Source organism: Macrobrachium rosenbergii, chromosome 51, assembly GCF_040412425.1.
Source record: "Macrobrachium rosenbergii isolate ZJJX-2024 chromosome 51, ASM4041242v1, whole genome shotgun sequence".
In the NCBI taxonomy this organism is placed as follows: Eukaryota; Metazoa; Arthropoda; class Malacostraca; order Decapoda; family Palaemonidae; genus Macrobrachium; species Macrobrachium rosenbergii.
The window spans coordinates 23,023,545-23,044,129 of record NC_089791.1 but is presented as its reverse complement, the minus strand read 5'-3'; the positions used below and the strand labels follow the sequence as shown (position 1 = coordinate 23,044,129).

Genomic DNA, 20,585 nt, shown 5'->3' with positions numbered 1-20,585 from the left:
TGTTTTTATTCTTTTTTTATAAACTATGAAGAATTCGCTTCTAGGGTATTGAAGATAAACCCTGAGCACCCTTAGGCGTTGTTTCTCTAATTCGGTCAATAATCTTGTATACAATTTCATTTTTTAGAAATACTTGCAAAAGCACTTTATTTTTATTTTATAGTTAAATGTAATGAAGTTTGTCTAGCTTCTAAGATGAAATAATGATAGAATTAAAATTATCGATATCTTCACAGGATCCTGTCCATATAATCATTATCTTTAACAGCAATGGCCAATGGGATCGACATCCTAATGACCTTATCTAGCCAAAGGCAGAAGACAAAAACGAAAATACAGAAAGAAAAACAGCCGGACTTCCCCCAATGCAAGAACCAACGAACCTGCCTCTTGAAGAATTGAAGTTTATTTGAGCCAAGGAAACCGAAAACATGAGCAGAGGTCAAAAGTTTAGCAGATGAGGGAATGAGCCATTCACCAAAACCTGCAGACCAGACTACTGAGGCCAATGGAAGCCGGGGATGTTAGCAGCCGCCTCATGGGAGGAGGAGATCAGTCTTTGAGCTCCACGGAACATTGGCCGAAACATTGTCTACAGAAAAGAGATAAGAGACCCTACCTGACGGCCGGGATGTATTGACGGGGTTCCTCAGAAGTCGAGCTAGTTACGTTTAATTCAATCCTGTCATGAATTCAGTATCCCAAATAATACGTAAGAGTCGATGTTCGAGGCACAACGAATATGCTAATTTACTAAAGCACCTATATGAATAAACAAGTAAAAAATGAGCCGACGTTTCTTCGGCGGAATCGAATTTTTTGTAGTGTATAATCAATGCCACCGAAAATAGATCTATTTTGGCCTCCGTCCTTGACACCGGTTTCTCCTGCGATGCTCAGAATGTATCTGGTTATTATCCCGACACTGATTGGCAGGTCTTCCACATCTGCCAGGACAGGCCCAATGGAAACTCCTTCCTCTGCCCCAACGGCACCATCTTCAACAATTCAACTTCGACTGCAAGAAAAATTGGAAAACCAAAATGGTAACAATGGATTATGGTTTCAAATGGAGCACCAACCCTTCCAAGTAGCAATGGAAAAAAATGGATGAAAAATGCCCCAAAAGCTGTTCCTGGTAACGATTATGGTTTCAATGGCAGCCCCACCTGCCCTTCCTAGCAATGGATATGGAGCCCCAGCTGCTCCTATGAATGGATATGGAGCCCCTCAACATTCGGACTCATATGGAGCTCAATTCTAAGTCAGATTCCTCATCACTATTCTTAATTTGATCACCTGCCTTTGTTTAATGAACAAATAACTATAGAAGCGTGATTGAAAAGGAACTATGACCGGACAACATTATAACCATAAATGTATATTTTTGTATTGTAAATAAAAATGAATGATTAATTATTATTATTATCATTATTAATCTAAACTTTATAAAGTGCATAACCGTGAACTGATAGCCTGCCTGGGAACAGAGATTATAATGAAACAAGTATATTGTACCTTTTACACTGATGTAGTCTTAACCATACATATATTTTCATTAAATCCAGGAAAATTAAAATTAAAAAAAATTTTATTTGTAGCCAAAAAGCCGTTCCCAAAATATTTGCGTCTATGACAAGTAAAGAGAACGTGGGGGGGATTTTTAATAGGCAATGGACATAAATTTTTATTTATACCATTTTTATATTTTATATAAAAAAGCAATGTAAATAATTACCTTCCAAGCGTCATATTTTTTATTCATCACACAAAACCAGCAATTTTCACTTAATTCCCGTTAACCGAAGCGGCGTTTAGATACATTATACAATGCATTTAATTTCCAATACGCTTTCGAATAACTCTCGAGCGTTAGAACCCTTGGCATTAATATTTTCATCTTAAATAAGAAATCATTGTATACCATCGTGATGAAGTCATTTCACCAATGCAGTAACCACATCATTCGTCCATCATCGTATTTTACACTTTTACAACATTTTCATTTAGATCACTCATTCACTTACAAGCAGTCATTTCCTTTTAAATTTTGCTTTGATGCACAAATCTGTTAAACTTAATTAGTTTCTTCCACTGATGAGGAATTGCACAAGTACTTGAAATTTTTAATTCTAAAATTGTCGTAGGTCATCACCTGAAGATTTTATTATAAATAATACTCACAGAATTTGCTGTTTCCTCACCTTATTTTGCATTCGGCCGTTCTTTCCTAATATCTCTAGTGAATATTATTCCCGTGACTTTGTCGAAGGTTTGGCATAAGGAAGAGTCAGTTCTACATTAGTCGTCTACATACAGTAGTTTGCAGTCTAGCGGTTACAGATGAGGACATGAAATACCTATGGTAAGTATACACCATGGTGTATGTAATTTCATCTTAATATTTGAGGAATAAATATTCCTACTGTCTCATTATAATGGAGCAGAAACATGGCCAAAGAGAGGAATGGGATGCGATAGATGAAATGCTCAGGTGGATGTGTGGAGTAACAAAAATTGACAGGATCAAAAATGAAAGAATAAGAGGAACCACTAAAGTCGTAGAACTATCAAAGAAGGCCCAGCAAAGAAGACTGCGGTGGTATGGCCATGTGATGAGAAGGGAAGAGACATACGTAGGGAGGAGAGTGATGCAGATGTAGGTGCCTGGTGGGAGAGCAAGAGGAAGACCAAAGCGAAGGTGGATGAATGTAGTTAGAGAAGACCTGAGAGACAAACAACTGTCAGAGAACGATGTGTTTGACCGAGCCAGGTGGAGGAAAGCTGTCAGAAACATCGACCCCACATAGAAGTGGGAAAAGATACAGAGAAAGAAGAAGAAGAAGAAGAAGAAGAAGAATTATAAGAAGAAGAAGAAGAAGAAGAGATATAAGAAGGACAAGAAGAAGATCTTATCTCATTATTATAATTAATCTGATTTCTTCATTGGTTGATTGATATAACTGGACATGCAGCAACTTTAGTGTATCTTATCTAAACACATATATCTTAATGTCGATAATAAGTGTTTGATTTCTTCATTGGTTGATTGATATCGCATAGCATATGCCACATATAACAAATTCATAAATTTATATATATATTTATAATTATATGTCGATAATAAAAATATCTTTCAAAACAACATTCAAACGAACCATTCATGTATGTCTTATACTCGTGAAAACCATATAATCATGCAGAGGCCATGTAAAACTTGACGCTTATAATCAATAAAATGTTTATATTCAATAAAGAAATCAATTTCTTGAACAGCTTTCAAAAGCAAACCTTCTCCAAGTATCCTGGACAGGCTGAATTATAAATAAAAAGTAGTTTCAATGATACCAGAGAGTCCAATGGACTCGCTTATGGCTCGTCTGAAGGACCTGTTCTTTAATAAGTGAAAAATGAGGTTGGACAGTTACTGAAAAGAACAGAGAACGGATGTAAATTAAATGGAAAAAAATTAATACAACTAAGGTCAATGGAACGCTGCAATTCTCCAAGCAACCTTCGGCACTGTCTACAGTACGCCGAGAATTGCACACCATAAGCCTTCCCCAACCCCACCACCTATGAGGTGGACACCTCAAACAAGAAAAGACAGAGAGCACCTTGAAATATTCAGCAAAATCATTAACAAATGAAAGACCTAATTGTAAAATGTCAGAGTAATACTATCAAACTGGGTATGAAACCGCTTCGTGTATGTCAATAAATCTTTTGAATTGAATTTGAATTTGCTTCTTGTAACTATGATGGTTTAATTAATTTGTACAAGAAAGTTAAAGGGACTATAGTATAAAAAAATAAATTATTATTCAAGGAAATGAAGGAAAAAACTTTATCAGATGTATCTAACAAATACCAATTATCACTACATTAATATGAATAATATAAACTTGTATATGATAAAATTCATAAAAAAGCAGGAGGGGAAAAATTCACAACTCTTTCTTGATGGAAACTTTATTACAGTTTCGTTTTTCAAAATGTTGTACACACTCCCAAAAAATAAAGGAAGCAATGACCATATTGTGATTGCACAAATAACCCAACGAGCTAGTTAACAAATTCAATACCAACCGCAGATCAAAACTATGTATTCCAGCAAATACTGCTTCAACTGAACCGTTAAGAAGAAAGTGGATTCGAAGACACCTTTGGTAAAAAAAATGGAATATGTAAGTTACGAAACCTTCTGACGATACAGAGACCACTTATCATTTTTATCGAGACCAAAAACTGGAAAAACTGCATTACAGGCGATTTTCGGAAATGCTGGCAGCGATCACTAAAGTCTGGTTAACCTCGCCCATAAACTGATCATTTATTACTCTCTCTCTCTCTCTCTCTCTCTCTCTCTCTCTCTCTCTATTATTCATGATACAGGGCATTTTATATGTCCTTGCTCCAGTACACGACGAGAAAGGCCGTTAAGATGATAAGAAAGAGAAGTCACGGAAGCCAGCAACTATATAAACTCGCGTCTCACACCTCAATGCATCACTCAGTCGATCACCTCTGTAGATCCTGGTCCATTCCAGCGATATACACCACCAACGATGAAGGCCTTTGTAGTGTGTGGTAAGTAGCTTTGCACCAAAAATATTTCTTTTTGTAAATGAACAAGTGACATATTATATATAAAAACAATCTTTTCTTGATAAAACTAATGAAGGCTCTGTGAAATAGAAAGAATCTTACAATAGAGAATACAGACTATAGCTATTCTTAATTGATAATTTTACAGGTTTCACCATTTATTACTATTTTCCCTTTTATTTTGTAGCTCTTCTCAGCCTCGCAGCTGCTGACAAACGCCCTTCTCCTCCCTCCAATGGCTATGGAGCCCCTCCCGCTCCTCCAAGCAACGGCTATGGAGCTCCTCCAAGCAATGCTTATGGCCCACCTAGGAACTCCTACGGAGTAGATCCACTTGCTGCCTTGGCAGAGAATATTCCTGGCGGTGGAGTTCCTGGACAAGACTACCCTATTTTGGCCTCCGTCCCTGACACCGGTTTCTCCTGCGATGCTCAGAATGTACCTGGTTATTATGCCGACACTGATCGTCAGGCTAGATGCCAGGTCTTCCACATCTGCCAGGACAGGCCCAATGGTCGCCGTCAGCAGGACTCCTTCCTCTGCCCCAACGGCACCATCTTCAACCAACAGTACCTCGTCTGTGACTGGTGGTTCAACTTCGACTGTGCTGATGCTGAAGACTTCTATTCAGTCAACGAGCAGATTGGAGTCGTTACCTATGACCCTTATGGTAGAAGTCGCAACGGTAATGGAAGCAATGGTTATGGATCTAATGGCAACGGTAATGGAAACAACGGTTATGGATCTAATGGCAACGGTAATGGAAACAATGGTCATGGATCTAATGGAAACGGTAATGGAAACAATGGTTATGGATCTAATGGCAACGGTAATGGAAACAATGGTCATGGATCTAATGGCAATGGAAACAATGGTTATGGATCTAATGGCAACGGTAATGGAGCAGGTGCTGCTCCCAGTAACGGTTATGGAGCCCCTCCAGCTCCTAGCAACGGATACGGAGCTCCTCCATCACCTTCAGATACCTATGGAGCCCCTTTCTAAGTCAGCAATGACATGGTTAATCTTATTTGGACGATCTAATGATTCCTTACTATATCTGCCTACCGGAAATCAATCTTCTGCCTTCTCTTTAACTATGGACCACCGACCTACTAACATTTTAAGTGTGAATGTATATTTTTGTATAATAAACATAAGCGAATTAGATCATTTCTTTATTATCGATTACTTTTATAAAAAATAATGTAAAATAATATATATATATATATATATATATATATATATATATATATATATATATATATATATATATATATATATATATATATATATATATATATATGTGTATATATATATATATATATATATATATATATATATATATATATATATATATATATATATATATATATATATATATAATCACTAAAAGACTGTCTTTTTTTACTTTTACAAATATAAAATTCTGCAGTCTTAAGCAGAGACTACTGAAGCTTAAAAATAAGCAAAAAAAAAAAAAATTCCCTATGTAGACATCATGAACGAGAGGAAGAGTACTATAAACTTGAAACCACAGGTCATCTCAATAACATTGTTTTTTTCCAGAGAATAAGAATGACAGAAAATGCATGGACTTGCGTTTCAGCTTCAAATAGGCTTGGGACTGGGAGAGAAATTTTAGTCAAAAAACTTTGGTATCAAAACAATGCTGATGCTTTGGATGAAAATGTAATTGGAAAAAGACAGCAAAAAGCCTTTTTCACAATTCACATTTGCACAAACCAGGGAAGAGGTCCATTTCATTTTATTTTAATTTCCCTTACAAAACGACGTCAACGTTTGACGGCAAATGTATTGAAATGTAAGGTTGAAAATGATTTACCCTATTTCCAATCTATGACTAGAACTTTTCCCCTGAAACACGAGGCCAAGGGCGCTTCTCTTTTACATTCTTCCGGCACATTTGAAAGAGCTACTTTAATCAGTGATTGCCTAACTTCAGAGTACTCAATGTGGATATCACCATTATTGGTTTAACCATACTACTAAGTCAGAATTGCATACTCTCAAAAAGCTACCAGAAGGAAAAGTTCTCAAATAAACGGTGAAAATATGAATAGGATAAAATTAATGAATCCGGAAAGCTAGATGGGAAGCGATCAAATAAATGGATGAAAAATAAAGGGCAAAAGCAATGCAGATGCAAAGAAGTGAGTTTAATACAGAGATGACCACTCAACGCATCCCAAGTAGTATTCAGCTACGGAGGATATGGATGGAAAAAACCTTTATTTACTCTTTTATCTTCAAATCAGTCATTACTTCAATGTTCTTTTTTTATTCTTTTATATAAACTATGAAGAATTCGCTTCTAGGGTATTGAAGATAAACCCTAAGCACCCTTAGTCGTTGTTTCTCTAATTCGGTCAATAATCTTGTATATAATTTCATTTTTCTACAAATACTTGCAAAAGCACTTTATTTTTATTTTACAGGTAAATGTACTGAAGTTTTCTACCGTCTAAGATGAAATAATGATAGAATTAAAATTATCGATATCTTCACAGGACCCTGCCAATATAATCATTATCTTCAACAGCAATGGCCAATGGGATCCACATCCTAATGACCTTATCAAGCCGAAGACAGATGAAAAAACGAAAATACAGAAAGAAAAACAGCCGGACTTCCCAATGCAAGAACCAACGAACCTGCCTCTTGAAGAATGGTTTTTAATTCCGATTTGACCCAAATGAAAACGATGAGCAGGCCAAAGCCTAAAGCACCTAGGTCTTCCGACATTTCTTCAGACGGAATGCCAGTGATAATCAATGGCTCAATGGACTGGTTATCCGACACTGAGTCAGGACTCCATCTCCTCAGGCCCAATGGACCCGTCGGCACCATCTGCCCCAACGGCAATCTTCAACCAACCTCGTCTGTGACTGGTGGTTCAACTTCGACTGCGCTGATGCCGAAGACTTCTATTCAGTCAACGAACAGATTGAGGTCGTTGCTTATGACCCTTATGGTTGACAAAGCAACGGCAACAGGTAACAATGGATATGGTTCAAACGGCAATGGTATGAGCACCAACGGTTATGGTTTAAGTGACAACGGAAACGCAAGGAAAACAATGGCAAGAAAAATGGAAATGGAAAAAGGAATGGGAACCAAAATGAAATTATGGTTTCAATGGCAACAGGGCACCTGCCCTTCCCTAGCAATGGATATGGAGCCACAGCTGCTCCTATGAATGGATATGGAGCCCCTCAACATTCGGACTCATATGAAGCTCAATTTAAGTCAGATTCTCATCACTTTCTTAATTCGATCACCTGCCTTTGTTTAATGAACAAATAACTATATAGAATGCTTGAAAAGGAACTATGATCCGGACAACATTATAACCATAAATGTATATTTTCTATATTGTAAATAAAAATGAATGAATTAATTATTATTATTATCCCATTAATCTAAACTTTATAAAGTGCATAACCGTGAACTGATAGCCTGCCTAAACAGAGATAATAATGAAACAAGTATATTATACCTTTTACACTAATGTAGTCTTAACCATACATATATTTTCATTAAACCCAGGAATTATTTGAAAATTAAAAACAGGAAATTTTATTTGTAGCCAAAAGCCGTTCCCAAAAATTTGCGTCTATGACAAGTAAAGAGAACAGGTGGGTAGGGGAACTTTTTATTAGGTAATCAATATAAATTTTTATTTATACCATTTTTATATTTTATACAAAAAAGCAATGTAAGTAAATAATTACCTTCCAAGCGTCATATTTTTTTTATTCATCACACAAAACCAGCAATTTCCACTTAATTCCCGTTAACCGAAGCGGTGTTTAGATACATTACACAATGCATTTAATTTCCAATACGCTTTCGAATAACTCTCGAGCGTTATAACCCTTGGCATTAATATTTTCATCTTAAATAAGAAATCATTGTCTATCATCGTGATGAAGTCATTTCACCAATGCAGTAATCACATCTTTCGTCCAGCATCGTATTTTACACTTTTACAACATTTTCATTTAGATCACTCATTTACTTACAAGCAGTCATTTCCTTTTAAATTTTGCTTTAATGCACAAATCTGTTAAACTCAATTAGTTTCTTCCCCTGATGAGGAATTGCACAAGCACTTGAAATTTTGAATTCTAAAATTGTCGTAGGTCATCACCTGAAATTTTAATAAATAATACTCAGACTTTTGTTGTTTCCTCACCTTATTTTGCATTCAGCCGTCCGTTCTTAATATCTCTAGTGAATATTATTCCCGTGACTTTGTCGAAGGTTTGGCATAAGGAAGAGTCAGTTCTACATTAGTCGTCTACATACAGTAGTTTGCAGTCTAGCGGTTACAGATGAGGACATGAAATACCTATGGTTAAGTATAAACCATGGTGTAAGAAATTTCATCTTAATATTTGAAGAATAAATATTCCTATTGTCTCATTATAATGGAGCAGAAACATGGCCGGTAAAAGAGTCAAAAGAGAAGGAATGGGATGCGATAGATGAAATGCTCAGGTGGATGTGTGGAGTAACAAAAATGGACAGGATCAAAAATGAAAGAATAAGAGGAACCACTAAAGTCGTAGAACTATCAAAGAAGGCCCAGCAAAGAAGACTGCAGTGGTATGGCCATGTGATGAGAAGGGATGAGACATATGTAGGGAGGAGAGTGATGCAGATGGAGGTGCCTGGTGGGAGAGAGAGCAAGAGGAAGACCGAAGAAGCGAAGGTGGATGGATGTAGTTAGAGAAGACCTGAGAGACAAACAATTGTCAGAGGACGATGTGTTTGACCGAGCCAGGTGGAGGAAAGCTGTCAGAAACATCGACCCCACATACAAGTGGGAAAAGATGCAGAGAAGAAGAAGAAGAAGAAGAAGAAGAAGAAGAAGAAGAAGAAGAAGAAGAAGAAGAAGAAGAAGAAGAAGACTGTCTCATTATTATAATTAATCTGGATTTGTAAATTACACTAGATATAACTGGACATGCGCTACTTTAGTGTATCTTATCTAAACACGTTATATCTTAAACAAGGTCTGATTTCTTCATTGGTTGATTGATATCGCAAGATGGCGCCACGGCAACAAAGGTCATAAAGACAACATATACATTATATGTCGATAATAAGTGTTTGTATTTACATAAATAAATATATTTGACACATATATTCTTATACATACATACATACATACATATATATATATATATATATATATATATATATATATATATATATATATATATATATATATATATATATATATTATATATATATATTCATATACATATATAATATATGTATGTATTAAACTTGATAAAAAGTATCTTTCAAAACATCATTTATACGAACCATTTATGCGTATACTTCACGTCTTATACTTGTAAAAGCCAGGTAAAACTTGACGCTTATAATCAATACAATGTTTATATTTAATAAAGAAAATCAATTTCCTGAACAGCTTTCAAAAGCACACCTTCTCCAAGTATCCTAGACAGGCTGAATTATAAATAAAAAGTAGTTCTAAAGATACCAGAGTCCAATGAACTCGATTATGGCTCTTTCTTTAATAAGTGAAAAATGAAGTTGGACAGTTACTGAAAAGAGACGGGAACGGATGTAAATTAAATAAAAAAAAAAAATACAACTAGGGTCAATGGAACGCTGCAATTCTGCAAACAACCTTCGGCACTGTCTACAGTACGCCGAGTAATACACACGTAAGCCTTCCCCAGCCCCACCACCTATGAGGTGGACACCTCAAACACGAAAAGACAGAGAGCACCTTGAAATATTCAGCAAAATCATTAACAAATGAAAGACCTAATTGTAAAATGTCAGAGTAATACTATCAAACTGAGGTATGAAACCGCTTCGTGTAAGTCAATAAATCTTCTGAATTGAATTTGAATTTGCTTCTTGTAACTGTGATGGTTTAATTAATTTGTACAAGAGAAGTTAAAGGGACTGTAGTATAAAAAACTGAATTATTATTCAAGGAAATGAAGGAAAAAAAGGACTTTATCAGATATATCTAACAAATACCAATTATCACTACATTAATATGAATAATATAAACTTGTATATGATAAAATTCATAAAAAAGCAGGAGGGAAAAAATTCTTTCTTGATGGAAACTTTATTAAGTTTCGTTTTTCAAATTTTGTATGGACTGCTAGTTAACAAATTTAATACCAACCGCAGATCAAAACTATGTATTCCAACTCTTTCCGTTAAGAAGAAAGTGGATTCGAAGACACCTTTGGTAAAAAAAAATGGAATATGTAATTTACGAAACTTTCTGACGATACAGAGACCACTTATCATTTTTATCGAGACCAAAAACTGGAAAAACTGCATTACAGGCGATTTTCGGAAACGCTGGCAGCGATCACTAAAGTCTGGTTAACCTCGCCCATTAACTGATCATTTATCACTCTCTCTCTCTCTCTCTCTCTCTCTCTCTCTCTCTCTCTCTCTCTCTCTCTCTCTCTCTCTCTCTCTCTCAGTTATTCATGATACAGGGCATTTTATATGTCCTTCCTCCAGAACACGACGAGAAAGGCCGTTAAGATGAGAAGAAAGAGAAGTCACGGAAGCCACCAACTATATAAACTCGCGTCTCACACCTCAATGCATCACTCAGTCGATCACCTCTGTAGATCCTGGTCCATTCCAGCGATATACACCACCAACCATGAAGGCCTTTGTAGTCTGTGGTAAGTAAAATATTTCTTTTTGTAAATGAACAAGTGATATATTATATATAAAAATAATCTTTTCTTGATAAAACTAATGAAGGCTCTGTGAAACAGAAAGAATCTTACAATAGAGAATACAGACTATAGCTATTCTTAATTGATAATTTTACAGGTTTCACCATTTATTACTACTTCCCCTTTTATTCTGTAGCTCTTCTCAGCCTCGCAGCTGCTGACAAACGCCCTTCTCCTCCCTCCAATGGCTATGGAGCCCCTCCAGCCCCTCCAAGCAATGGGTATGGAGCTCCTCCGAGCAATGCTTATGGCCCACCTAGGAACTCCTACGGAGTAGATCCACTTGCTGCCTTGGCAGAGAATATTCCTGGCGGTGGAGTTCCTGGACAAGACTACCCTATTTTGGCCTCCGTCCCTGACACCGGTTTCTCCTGCGATGCTCAGAATGTACCTGGTTATTATGCCGACACTGATCGTCAGGCTAGATGCCAGGTCTTCCACATCTGCCAGGACAGGCCCAATGGTCGCCGTCAGCAGGACTCCTTCCTCTGCCCCAACGGCACCATCTTCAACCAACAGTACCTCGTCTGTGACTGGTGGTTCAACTTCGACTGCGCTGATGCTGAAGACTTCTATTCAGTCAACGAGCAGATTGGAGTCGTTACCTATGACCCTTATGGTAGAAGTCGCAACGGTAATGGAAACAATGGTTATGGATCTAATGGCAACGGTAATGGAAACAACGGTTATGGATCTAATGGCAACGGTAATGGAAACAATGGTCATGGATCTAATGGCAACGGTAATGGAAACAATGGTTATGGATCTAATGGCAACGGTAATGGAAACAATGGTCATGGATCTAATGGCAACGGTAATGGAAACAATGGTTATGGATCTAATGGCAACGGTAATGGAGCAGGTGCTGCTCCCAGTAACGGTTATGGAGCCCCTCCAGCTCCTAGCAACGGATACGGAGCTCCTCCATCACCTTCAGATACCTATGGAGCCCCTTTCTAAGTCAGCAATGACATGGTTAATCTTATTTGGACGATCTAATGATTCCTTACTATATCTGCCTACCGGATAATCAATCTTCTGCCTTCTCTTTAACTATGGACCACCGACCTACTAACATTTTAAGTGTGAATGTATATTTTTGTATAATAAACATAAGCGAATTAGATCATTTCTTTATTATCGATTACTTTATATAAAAAAATAATGTATATATATATATATATATATATATATATATGCATATATATATATATATATATATATATATATATATATATATATATATATATATATATATATATATATATATATATATATATATATATATATATACACTGAGAGACTGTCTCTTTTTACTTTTACAAATATAAAATTCTGCAGTCTTAAGCAGAGACTACTGAAGCTTAAAAATAAGCAAAAAAAAAAAAAAAAAAATTCAGTAGACATCATGAACGAGAGGAAGAGTACTATAAACTTGAAACCACAGGTCCTCTCAATAACATTGTTTTTTTCCAGAGAATAAGAACGACAGAAAATGCATGGACTTGCGTTTCAGCTTCAAATAGGCTTGGGTCTGGGAGAGAAATTTTAGTCAAAAAACTTTTGGTATCAAAACAATGCTGATGCTTTGGATGAAAATGTAATTGAAAAAATACAGCAAAAAGCCTTCACAATTTACATTTGCACAAACCAGGAAGAGGTCCATTTCATTTTATTTTAATTTCCCTTACACAAGCGACGTCAGTGTTTGACGCGAGTGTACTGTGGAAATGTAAGGTTGAAAATGATTTACCCCTATTTCCAATCTATGACTAGAACTTTTCCCCTGAAACACGAGGCCAAGGGCGCTTCTCTTTTACATTCTTCCGGCACATTTGAAAGAGCTACTTTAATCAGTGATTGCCTAACTTGATAGTTCTCAATGTGGATATCACTATTACCGTCACAAAAATGGCTTAATCATACTACTACGTCAGAATTGCACACTCTCAAAAAGCTAGCCAGAAGGAAAAGTTCTCAAATAAACGGTGAAAATATGAATAGGATAAAATTAATGAATCCGGAAAGCTAGATGGGAAGCGATCAAATAAATGGATGAAAAATAAAGGGCAAAAGCAATGCAGATGCAAAGAAGTGAGTTTAATACAGAGATGACCACTCAACGCATCCCAAGTAGTATTCAGCTACGGAGGATATGGATGGAAAAAACCTTTATTTACTCTTTTATCTTCAAATCAGTCATTACTTCAATGTTCTTTTTTTATTCTTTTATATAAACTATGAAGAATTCGCTTCTAGGGTATTGAAGATAAACCCTAAGCACCGGTCAATAGTCGTTGTTTCTCTAATTCGGTCAATAATCTTGTATATAATTTCATTTTTCTACAAATACTTGCAAAAGCACTTTATTTTTATTTTATAGTTAAATGTACTGAAGTTTGTCTACCGTCTAAGATGAAATAATGATAGAATTAAAATTATCGATATCTTCACAGGATCCTGTCCATATAATCATTATCTTTAACAGCAATGGCCAATGGGATCCACATCCTAATGACCTTATCAAGCCGAAGACAGATGAAAAAACGAAAATACAGAAAGAAAAACAGCCGGACTTCCCCAATGCAAGAACCAACGAACCTGCCTCTTGAAGAATGGTTATTATGCCGACACTGATTGTCAGGCCGCCTGCCAGGTCTTCCACATCTGCCAGGACAGGCCCAATGGACGCCGTCAGCAGGACTCCTTCCTCTGCCCCAACGGCACCATCTTCAACCAACAGTACCTCGTCTGTGACTGGTGGTTCAACTTCGACTGCGCTGACGCTGAAGACTTCTATTCAGTCAACGAGCAGATTGGGGTCGTTGCTTATGACCCTTATGGTAGACAAAGCAACGGCAACGGTAACAATGGATATGGTTCAAACGGCAATGGTATGAGCACCAACGGTTATGGTTCAAGTGACAACGGAAACGCAAGGAAAACAATGGCAAGAAAAATGGAAATGGAAAAAGGAATGGGAACCAAAATGGTAACGATTATGGTTTCAATGGCAACGGGGCACCTGCCCTTCCTAGCAATGGATATGGAGCCCCAGCAGCTCCTATGAATGGATATGGAGCCCCTCAACATTCGGACTCATATGGAGCTCAATTCTAAGTCAGATTCCTCATCACTATTCTTAATTCGATCACCTGCCTTTGTTTAATGAACAAATAACTATAGAAGCGTGATTGAAAAGGAACTATGACCGGACAACATTATAACCATAAATGTATATTTTTGTATTGTAAATAAAATGAATGATTAATTATTATTATTATTATTATTAATCTAAACTTTATAAAGTGCATAACCGTGAACTGATAGCCTGCCTGGGAACAGAGATTATAATGAAACAAGTATATTATACCTTTTACACTGATGTAGTCTTAACCATACATATATTTTCATTAAACACAGGAATTATATGGAAAATTAAAAACTGGAAATTTTATTTGTAGCCAAAAGCCGTTCCCAAAATATTTACGTGTATGACAAGTAAAGAGAACAGGTGGGTAGGGGAACTTTTTATTAGGTAATGAATATAAATTTTTATTTATACCATTTTTATATTTTATACAAAAAAGCAACGTAAGTAAATAATTACCTTCCAAACGTCATATTTTTTTTATTCATCACACAAAACCAGCAATTTCCACTTAATTCCCGTTAACCGAAGCGGTGTTTAGATACATTACACAATGCATTTAATTTCCAATACGCTTTCGACTAACTCTCGAGCGTTATAACCCTTGGCATTAATATTTTCATCTTAAATAAGAAATCATTGTCTTTCATCATAATGAAGCCATTTCACCAATGCAGTAACCACATTATTTGTCCAGCAGCGTATTTTACACTTTTACAAAATTTTCATTTAGATCATTCATTTACTTACAAGCAGTCATTTACTTTTCAATTTTGCTTTGATGCACAAATCTGTTAAACTTAATTAGTTTCTTCCACTGATGAGGAATTGCACAAGCACTTGAAATTTTCAATTCTAAAATTGTCGTATTACAAATAATACTCGCAGCATTTGTTGTTTCCTCACCTTATTTTGCATTCAGCCGTCAGTTCTTAATATCTCTAGTGAATATTATTCCCGTGACTTTGTCGAAGGGGCTGGCATAAAGAAGAGTCAGTTCTACATTAGTCGTCTGCATACAGTAGTTTTGCAGTCTAGCGGTTACACATGAGGACATGAAATACCTATGTTAAGTATGCACCATGGTGTTTAGAATTTCATCTTAATATTTGAAGAATAAATATTCCTATTGTCTCATTATAATGGAGCAGAAACATAGCCAGTAAAAAGAGCCAAAAGAGAAGGAATGGGATGCGATAGATGAAATGCTCGGGTGGATGTGTGGAGTAACAAAAATGGACAAGATCAAAATGAAAGAATAAGAGGAACCACTAAAGTCACAGAACTATCAAAGAAGGCCCAGCAAAGATGACTGAGGTGGCATGGAAACGTGATGAGAAGGGATGAGACATACGTGGGGAGGAGAGTGATGCAGATGGAGGTGCCTCGTTGGAGAGGTAGCAAGAGGAAGACCGAAGAAGCGAAGGTGGATGGATGTAGTTAGAGCAGACCTGATATGACAAGCAATTGTCAGAGGACGATGTGTTTGACCGAGCCAGGTGGAGGAAAGCTGTCAGAAACATCGACCCCACATGGAAGTGGGAAAAGATGGAAGAAGAAGAAGAAGAAGAAGAAGAAGAAGAAGAAGAAGAAGAAGAAGAAGAAGAAGAAGAAGAAGAAGACTGTCTCATTATTATAACAAATCTTGATTTGTACATTCCAATAGATATAACTGGACATACTTTACTTTAGTGTATCTTATCTAAACACGTTATATCTTAAACAAGGTCTGATTTCTTATTGGTTGATTGATAAGATCGTCAAACAAAGGTCATAGGAAAACGCCGATAATAAGTGTTTGTATTTACAAAATAAATATATTTGACAGATATATATACATTATATATATATATATATATATATTTATATTTACATACATAAATGTGTCTTAAAAGTACTCGTTTAAAACCATTTAATCATGCAGAGTAAAAGCCATGTAAAACTTGACGCTTATAATCAATAAAATGTTTATATTTAATAAAGAAAATCAATTTCCTGAACAGCTTTCAAAAGCAAACCTTCTCCAAGTATCCTGGACAGGCTGAATTATAAATAAAAAGTAGTTTCAAAGATACCAGAGTCCAATGGAACTCGATTATGGCTCGTTTCCTGTTAAGTAAAAATGAAGTGAAAGACAAAGAGACCGGATGGATAAATTAAAATGGAAAAAAAGTAATACAACTAGGGTCAATGGAACGCTGCAATTCTGCAAACGACCTTCGGCACTGTCTACCGTACGCCGAGTATTGCACGCCATAAGCCTTTCCCAACCCCACCACCTATGAGGTGGACACCTCAAACAAGAAAAGACAGAGAGCACCTTGAAATATTCAGCAAAATCATTAACAAATGAAAGACCTAATTGTAAAATGTCAGAGTAATACTATCAAACTGGGTATGAAACCGCTTCATGTATGTCAATAAATCTTTTGAATTGAATTTGAATTTGCTTCTTGTAACTACGATGGTTTAATTAATTTGTACGGGAGAGTTAAAGGGTCTGTACATAAAAAACTGAATCATTATTCAAGGAAAATTGAAAGAAAAGGACTTTATCAGATATATCTAACAAATACCAATTATTACTACATGAATATGAATAACATATACTAGTATATGACAAAATTCATAAAAAAGCAGGAGGGGAAATTTCCAACTCTTTCTTGATGGAAACTTTAATACAGTTTCGTTTTTTCAAAATTTTGTACCATTCCCAAAAATAACGGAAGCAATTTTTATAACAAATTCATCAACTGCAGATCAAAACTATGTATTTCAGCAAATACTCCTTCAATTGAACCGTTAATAAAAAGTGGATTCGAACCTTTGGTAAAAAAATGGAATATGTAAGTTACAGAAACATTCTGACGATACAGAGACCACTTATCATTTTTATCGAAAAAAACAGCTGTATAGGCAAATGCTGATCACTAAAGCTCTGGTTAACCTCGCCCATAAACTAATTATTTATTACTCTCTCTCTCTCTCTCTCTCTCTCTCTCTCTCTCTCTCTCTTATTCATGATACTGGACATTTTATATGTCCTTGCTCCAGTACACGACGAGAAAGGCCGTCAAGATGATAAGAAAGAGAAGTCACGGAAGCCAGCAACTATATAAACTCGCGTCTCACACCTCAATGCATCACTCAGTCGATCACCTCTGTAGATCCTGGTCCATTCCAGCGATATACACCACCAACCATGAAGGCCTTTGTAGTCTGTGGTAAGTAACCAAAAATATTTTTTTGTAAATGAACAAGTGATATATTATATATAAAAATAATCTTTTCTTGATAAAACTAATGAAGGCTCTGTGAAATAGAAAGAATCTTACAGTAGAGAATACAGACCATAGCTATTATTAGTATAATTTTACAGGTTTCACCATTTATTACTACTTCCCCTTTTATTCTGTAGCTCTTCTCAGCCTCGCAGCTGCTGACAAACGCCCTTCTCCTCCTCCCTCCAATGGCTATGGAGCCCTCCAGCCCCTCCAAGCAACGGCTATGGAGCTCCTCCGAGCAATGCTTATGGCCCACCTAGGAACTCCTACGGAGTAGATCCACTTGCTGCCTTGGCAGAGAATATTCCTGGCGGTGGAGTTCCTGGACAAGACTACCCTATTTTGGCCTCCGTCCCAGACACCGGTTTCTCCTGCGATGCTCAGAATGTACCTGGTTATTATGCCGACACTGATCGTCAGGCTAGATGCCAGGTCTTCCACATCTGCCAGGACAGGCCCAATGGTCGCCGTCAGCAGGACTCCTTCCTCTGCCCCAACGGCACCATCTTCAACCAACAGTACCTCGTCTGTGACTGGTGGTTCAACTTTGACTGCGCTGATGCTGAAGACTTCTATTCAGTCAACGAGCAGATTGGAGTCGTTACCTATGACCCTTATGGTAGAAGTCGCAACGGCAATGGAAACAATGGTTATGGATCTAATGGCAACGGTAATAATGGATCTAAACAATGGTTATGGATCTAATGGCAACGGTAATGGAAACAATGGTCATGGATCTAATGGCAACGGTAATGGAAACAATGGTTATGGATCTAATGGCAACGGTAATGGAGCAGGTGCTGCTCCCAGTAACGGTTATGGAGCCCCTCCAGCTCCTAGCAACGGATACGGAGCTCCTCCATCACCTTCAGATACCTATGGAGCCCCTTTCTAAGTCAGCAATGACATGGTTAATCTTATTTGGACGATCTAATGATTCCTTTCTATATCTGCCTACCGGACAATCAATCTTCTGCCTTCTCTTCAACTATGGACCACCGACCTACTAACATTTTATGTGTGAATGTATATTTTTGTATAATAAACATAAGCGAATTAGATCATTTCTTTATTATCGATTACTTTATATGAAAAAAATAATGTTCATGTGCATATATATATATATATATATATATATATATATATATATATATATATATATATATATATATATATATATATATATATATATATATATATATATATATATATATATATATATATATATATATATATATATATATATATATATATAAATGATAGACTGTCTTTTTTACTTTTACAAATATAAAAAATTCTATAGTCTTAAGCAGAGACTACTGAAGCTTAAAAATAAGCAAGCAAAAAAAAAAAAACCCTATGTAGACATCATGAACAAGAGGAAGAGTACTATAAAAAACTTGAAACCACAGGTCCTCTCAATAACATTGTTTTTTTTTCAGAGAATAAGAATGACAGAAAATGCATGGACTTGCGTTTCAGCTTCAAACAGGCTTGGGCTGGGAGAGAAATTTTAGTTAAAAACTTTGGGTATCAAAACAATGCCGATGCTTTGATGAAAATGTAATTGGAAAACACAGCAAAAGCCTTTTCACAATTCACATCTGCACAAATCAGGGAAGAGGTCCATTTTATTTTATTTTAATTTCCCTTACACGAGCGACGTCAATGTTTGACGGTAAATGTACTGAGGAAATGTAAGGATGAAAATGGTTTACCACTATTTCTAATCTATGACTAGAACTTTTCCCCTGAAACTCGAGGCCAAGGGCGCTTCCCTTTTACAGTCTTCCGACACATCTGAAAGAGCTACTTTAATCAGTGATTGCCTAACTTGCAAGTGCTCAATGTGGATATCGCTATTACAATCACAAAAATGGTTTAACCATACTACTAAGTCAGAATTGCATACTCTCAAAAAGCTAGCCAGAAGGAATAGCTCTCAAATGAAGGGCGAAAATATGGATATGATAAAATTAATGAAGGTGGAAAGATAGAGGAAAGCAACCAAATGAATGGATGAAAAATAAAAGGGCGAAAGCAATGCAGATACAAAAGAAGTGAGTTTAATATAGAGATGACCACTCAACGCAACCCAAGTAGTATTCAACTATGGAGGATATGGATGGAAAAAAACCCCTTATTTACTCTTTTTATCTTCAAATCAATCATTACTTCGATGTGCTTTTTTTGCTTCTTTTTTATAAGCTACGAAGAATTCGGTTCCAGGGAACTGAAGATATGCGTTGTTTCTCTAATTCGGTCAATGCTCTTGTTTACAATTTCATTTTTCTAGAAATACTTGCAAAAGCACTTTATTTTTATTTTAAGGTAAATGTACTGAAGTTTTGTCTAGTTTCTAAGATGAAATAATGATAGAATTAAAATTATCGATATCTTCAGGACCCTTGCAAATATAATCATTATCTTCAACAGCCACTCATCATGGGATCCACATCCTAATGACCTTATCTCAGCCGAAGACAGATGACAAAACGAAAATACAGAAAGAAAAACAGCCAGGACTTCCCCAATGCAAGAACCAACGAACCTGCCGCGGCTCAAGAATGGTTATTTGAGACCACCGAAAGTCAGATCGTTTTTCGGCTGCCAGGTCTTCCACATCGAGGTACAGAAAACCCAATGGACGAAGAAACTTCTTCCTATGCCCCAACGGCACCATCTTTAACCAAAATGTAATGAAGTCTCAGACTGGTGGTTCAACTTCAGACTGCGCTGATGTTGAAGACTTCTATTCAG

General features: G+C 36.4%; 2 protein-coding genes across 2 annotated transcripts in view; both read left to right on the top strand.

Moving 5' to 3' along the window:
• Positions 1 to 508: 508 nt before the first annotated feature.
• LOC136832972 (pro-resilin-like) lies at positions 509 to 5,613 on the top strand. Its single transcript, XM_067094624.1, has 4 exons — positions 509 to 633; positions 937 to 1,090; positions 4,518 to 4,590; positions 4,796 to 5,613. The coding sequence occupies exons 1-4, from the start codon at positions 509 to 511 to the stop codon at positions 5,611 to 5,613; spliced, it is 1,170 nt and encodes a 389-aa protein (XP_066950725.1).
• Positions 5,614 to 7,333: 1,720 nt separating this feature from the next.
• The window catches only part of LOC136832970 (uncharacterized protein DDB_G0283357-like), a 46,163-nt gene continuing 32,911 nt past the window's right edge, over positions 7,334 to 20,585 (top strand). The window contains 4 exon segments of the mRNA XM_067094623.1: positions 7,334 to 7,655; positions 11,277 to 11,333; positions 11,488 to 12,270; positions 18,100 to 18,212. Coding sequence (XP_066950724.1) covers positions 7,334 to 7,655; positions 11,277 to 11,333; positions 11,488 to 12,270; positions 18,100 to 18,212 — 1,275 coding nt within the window.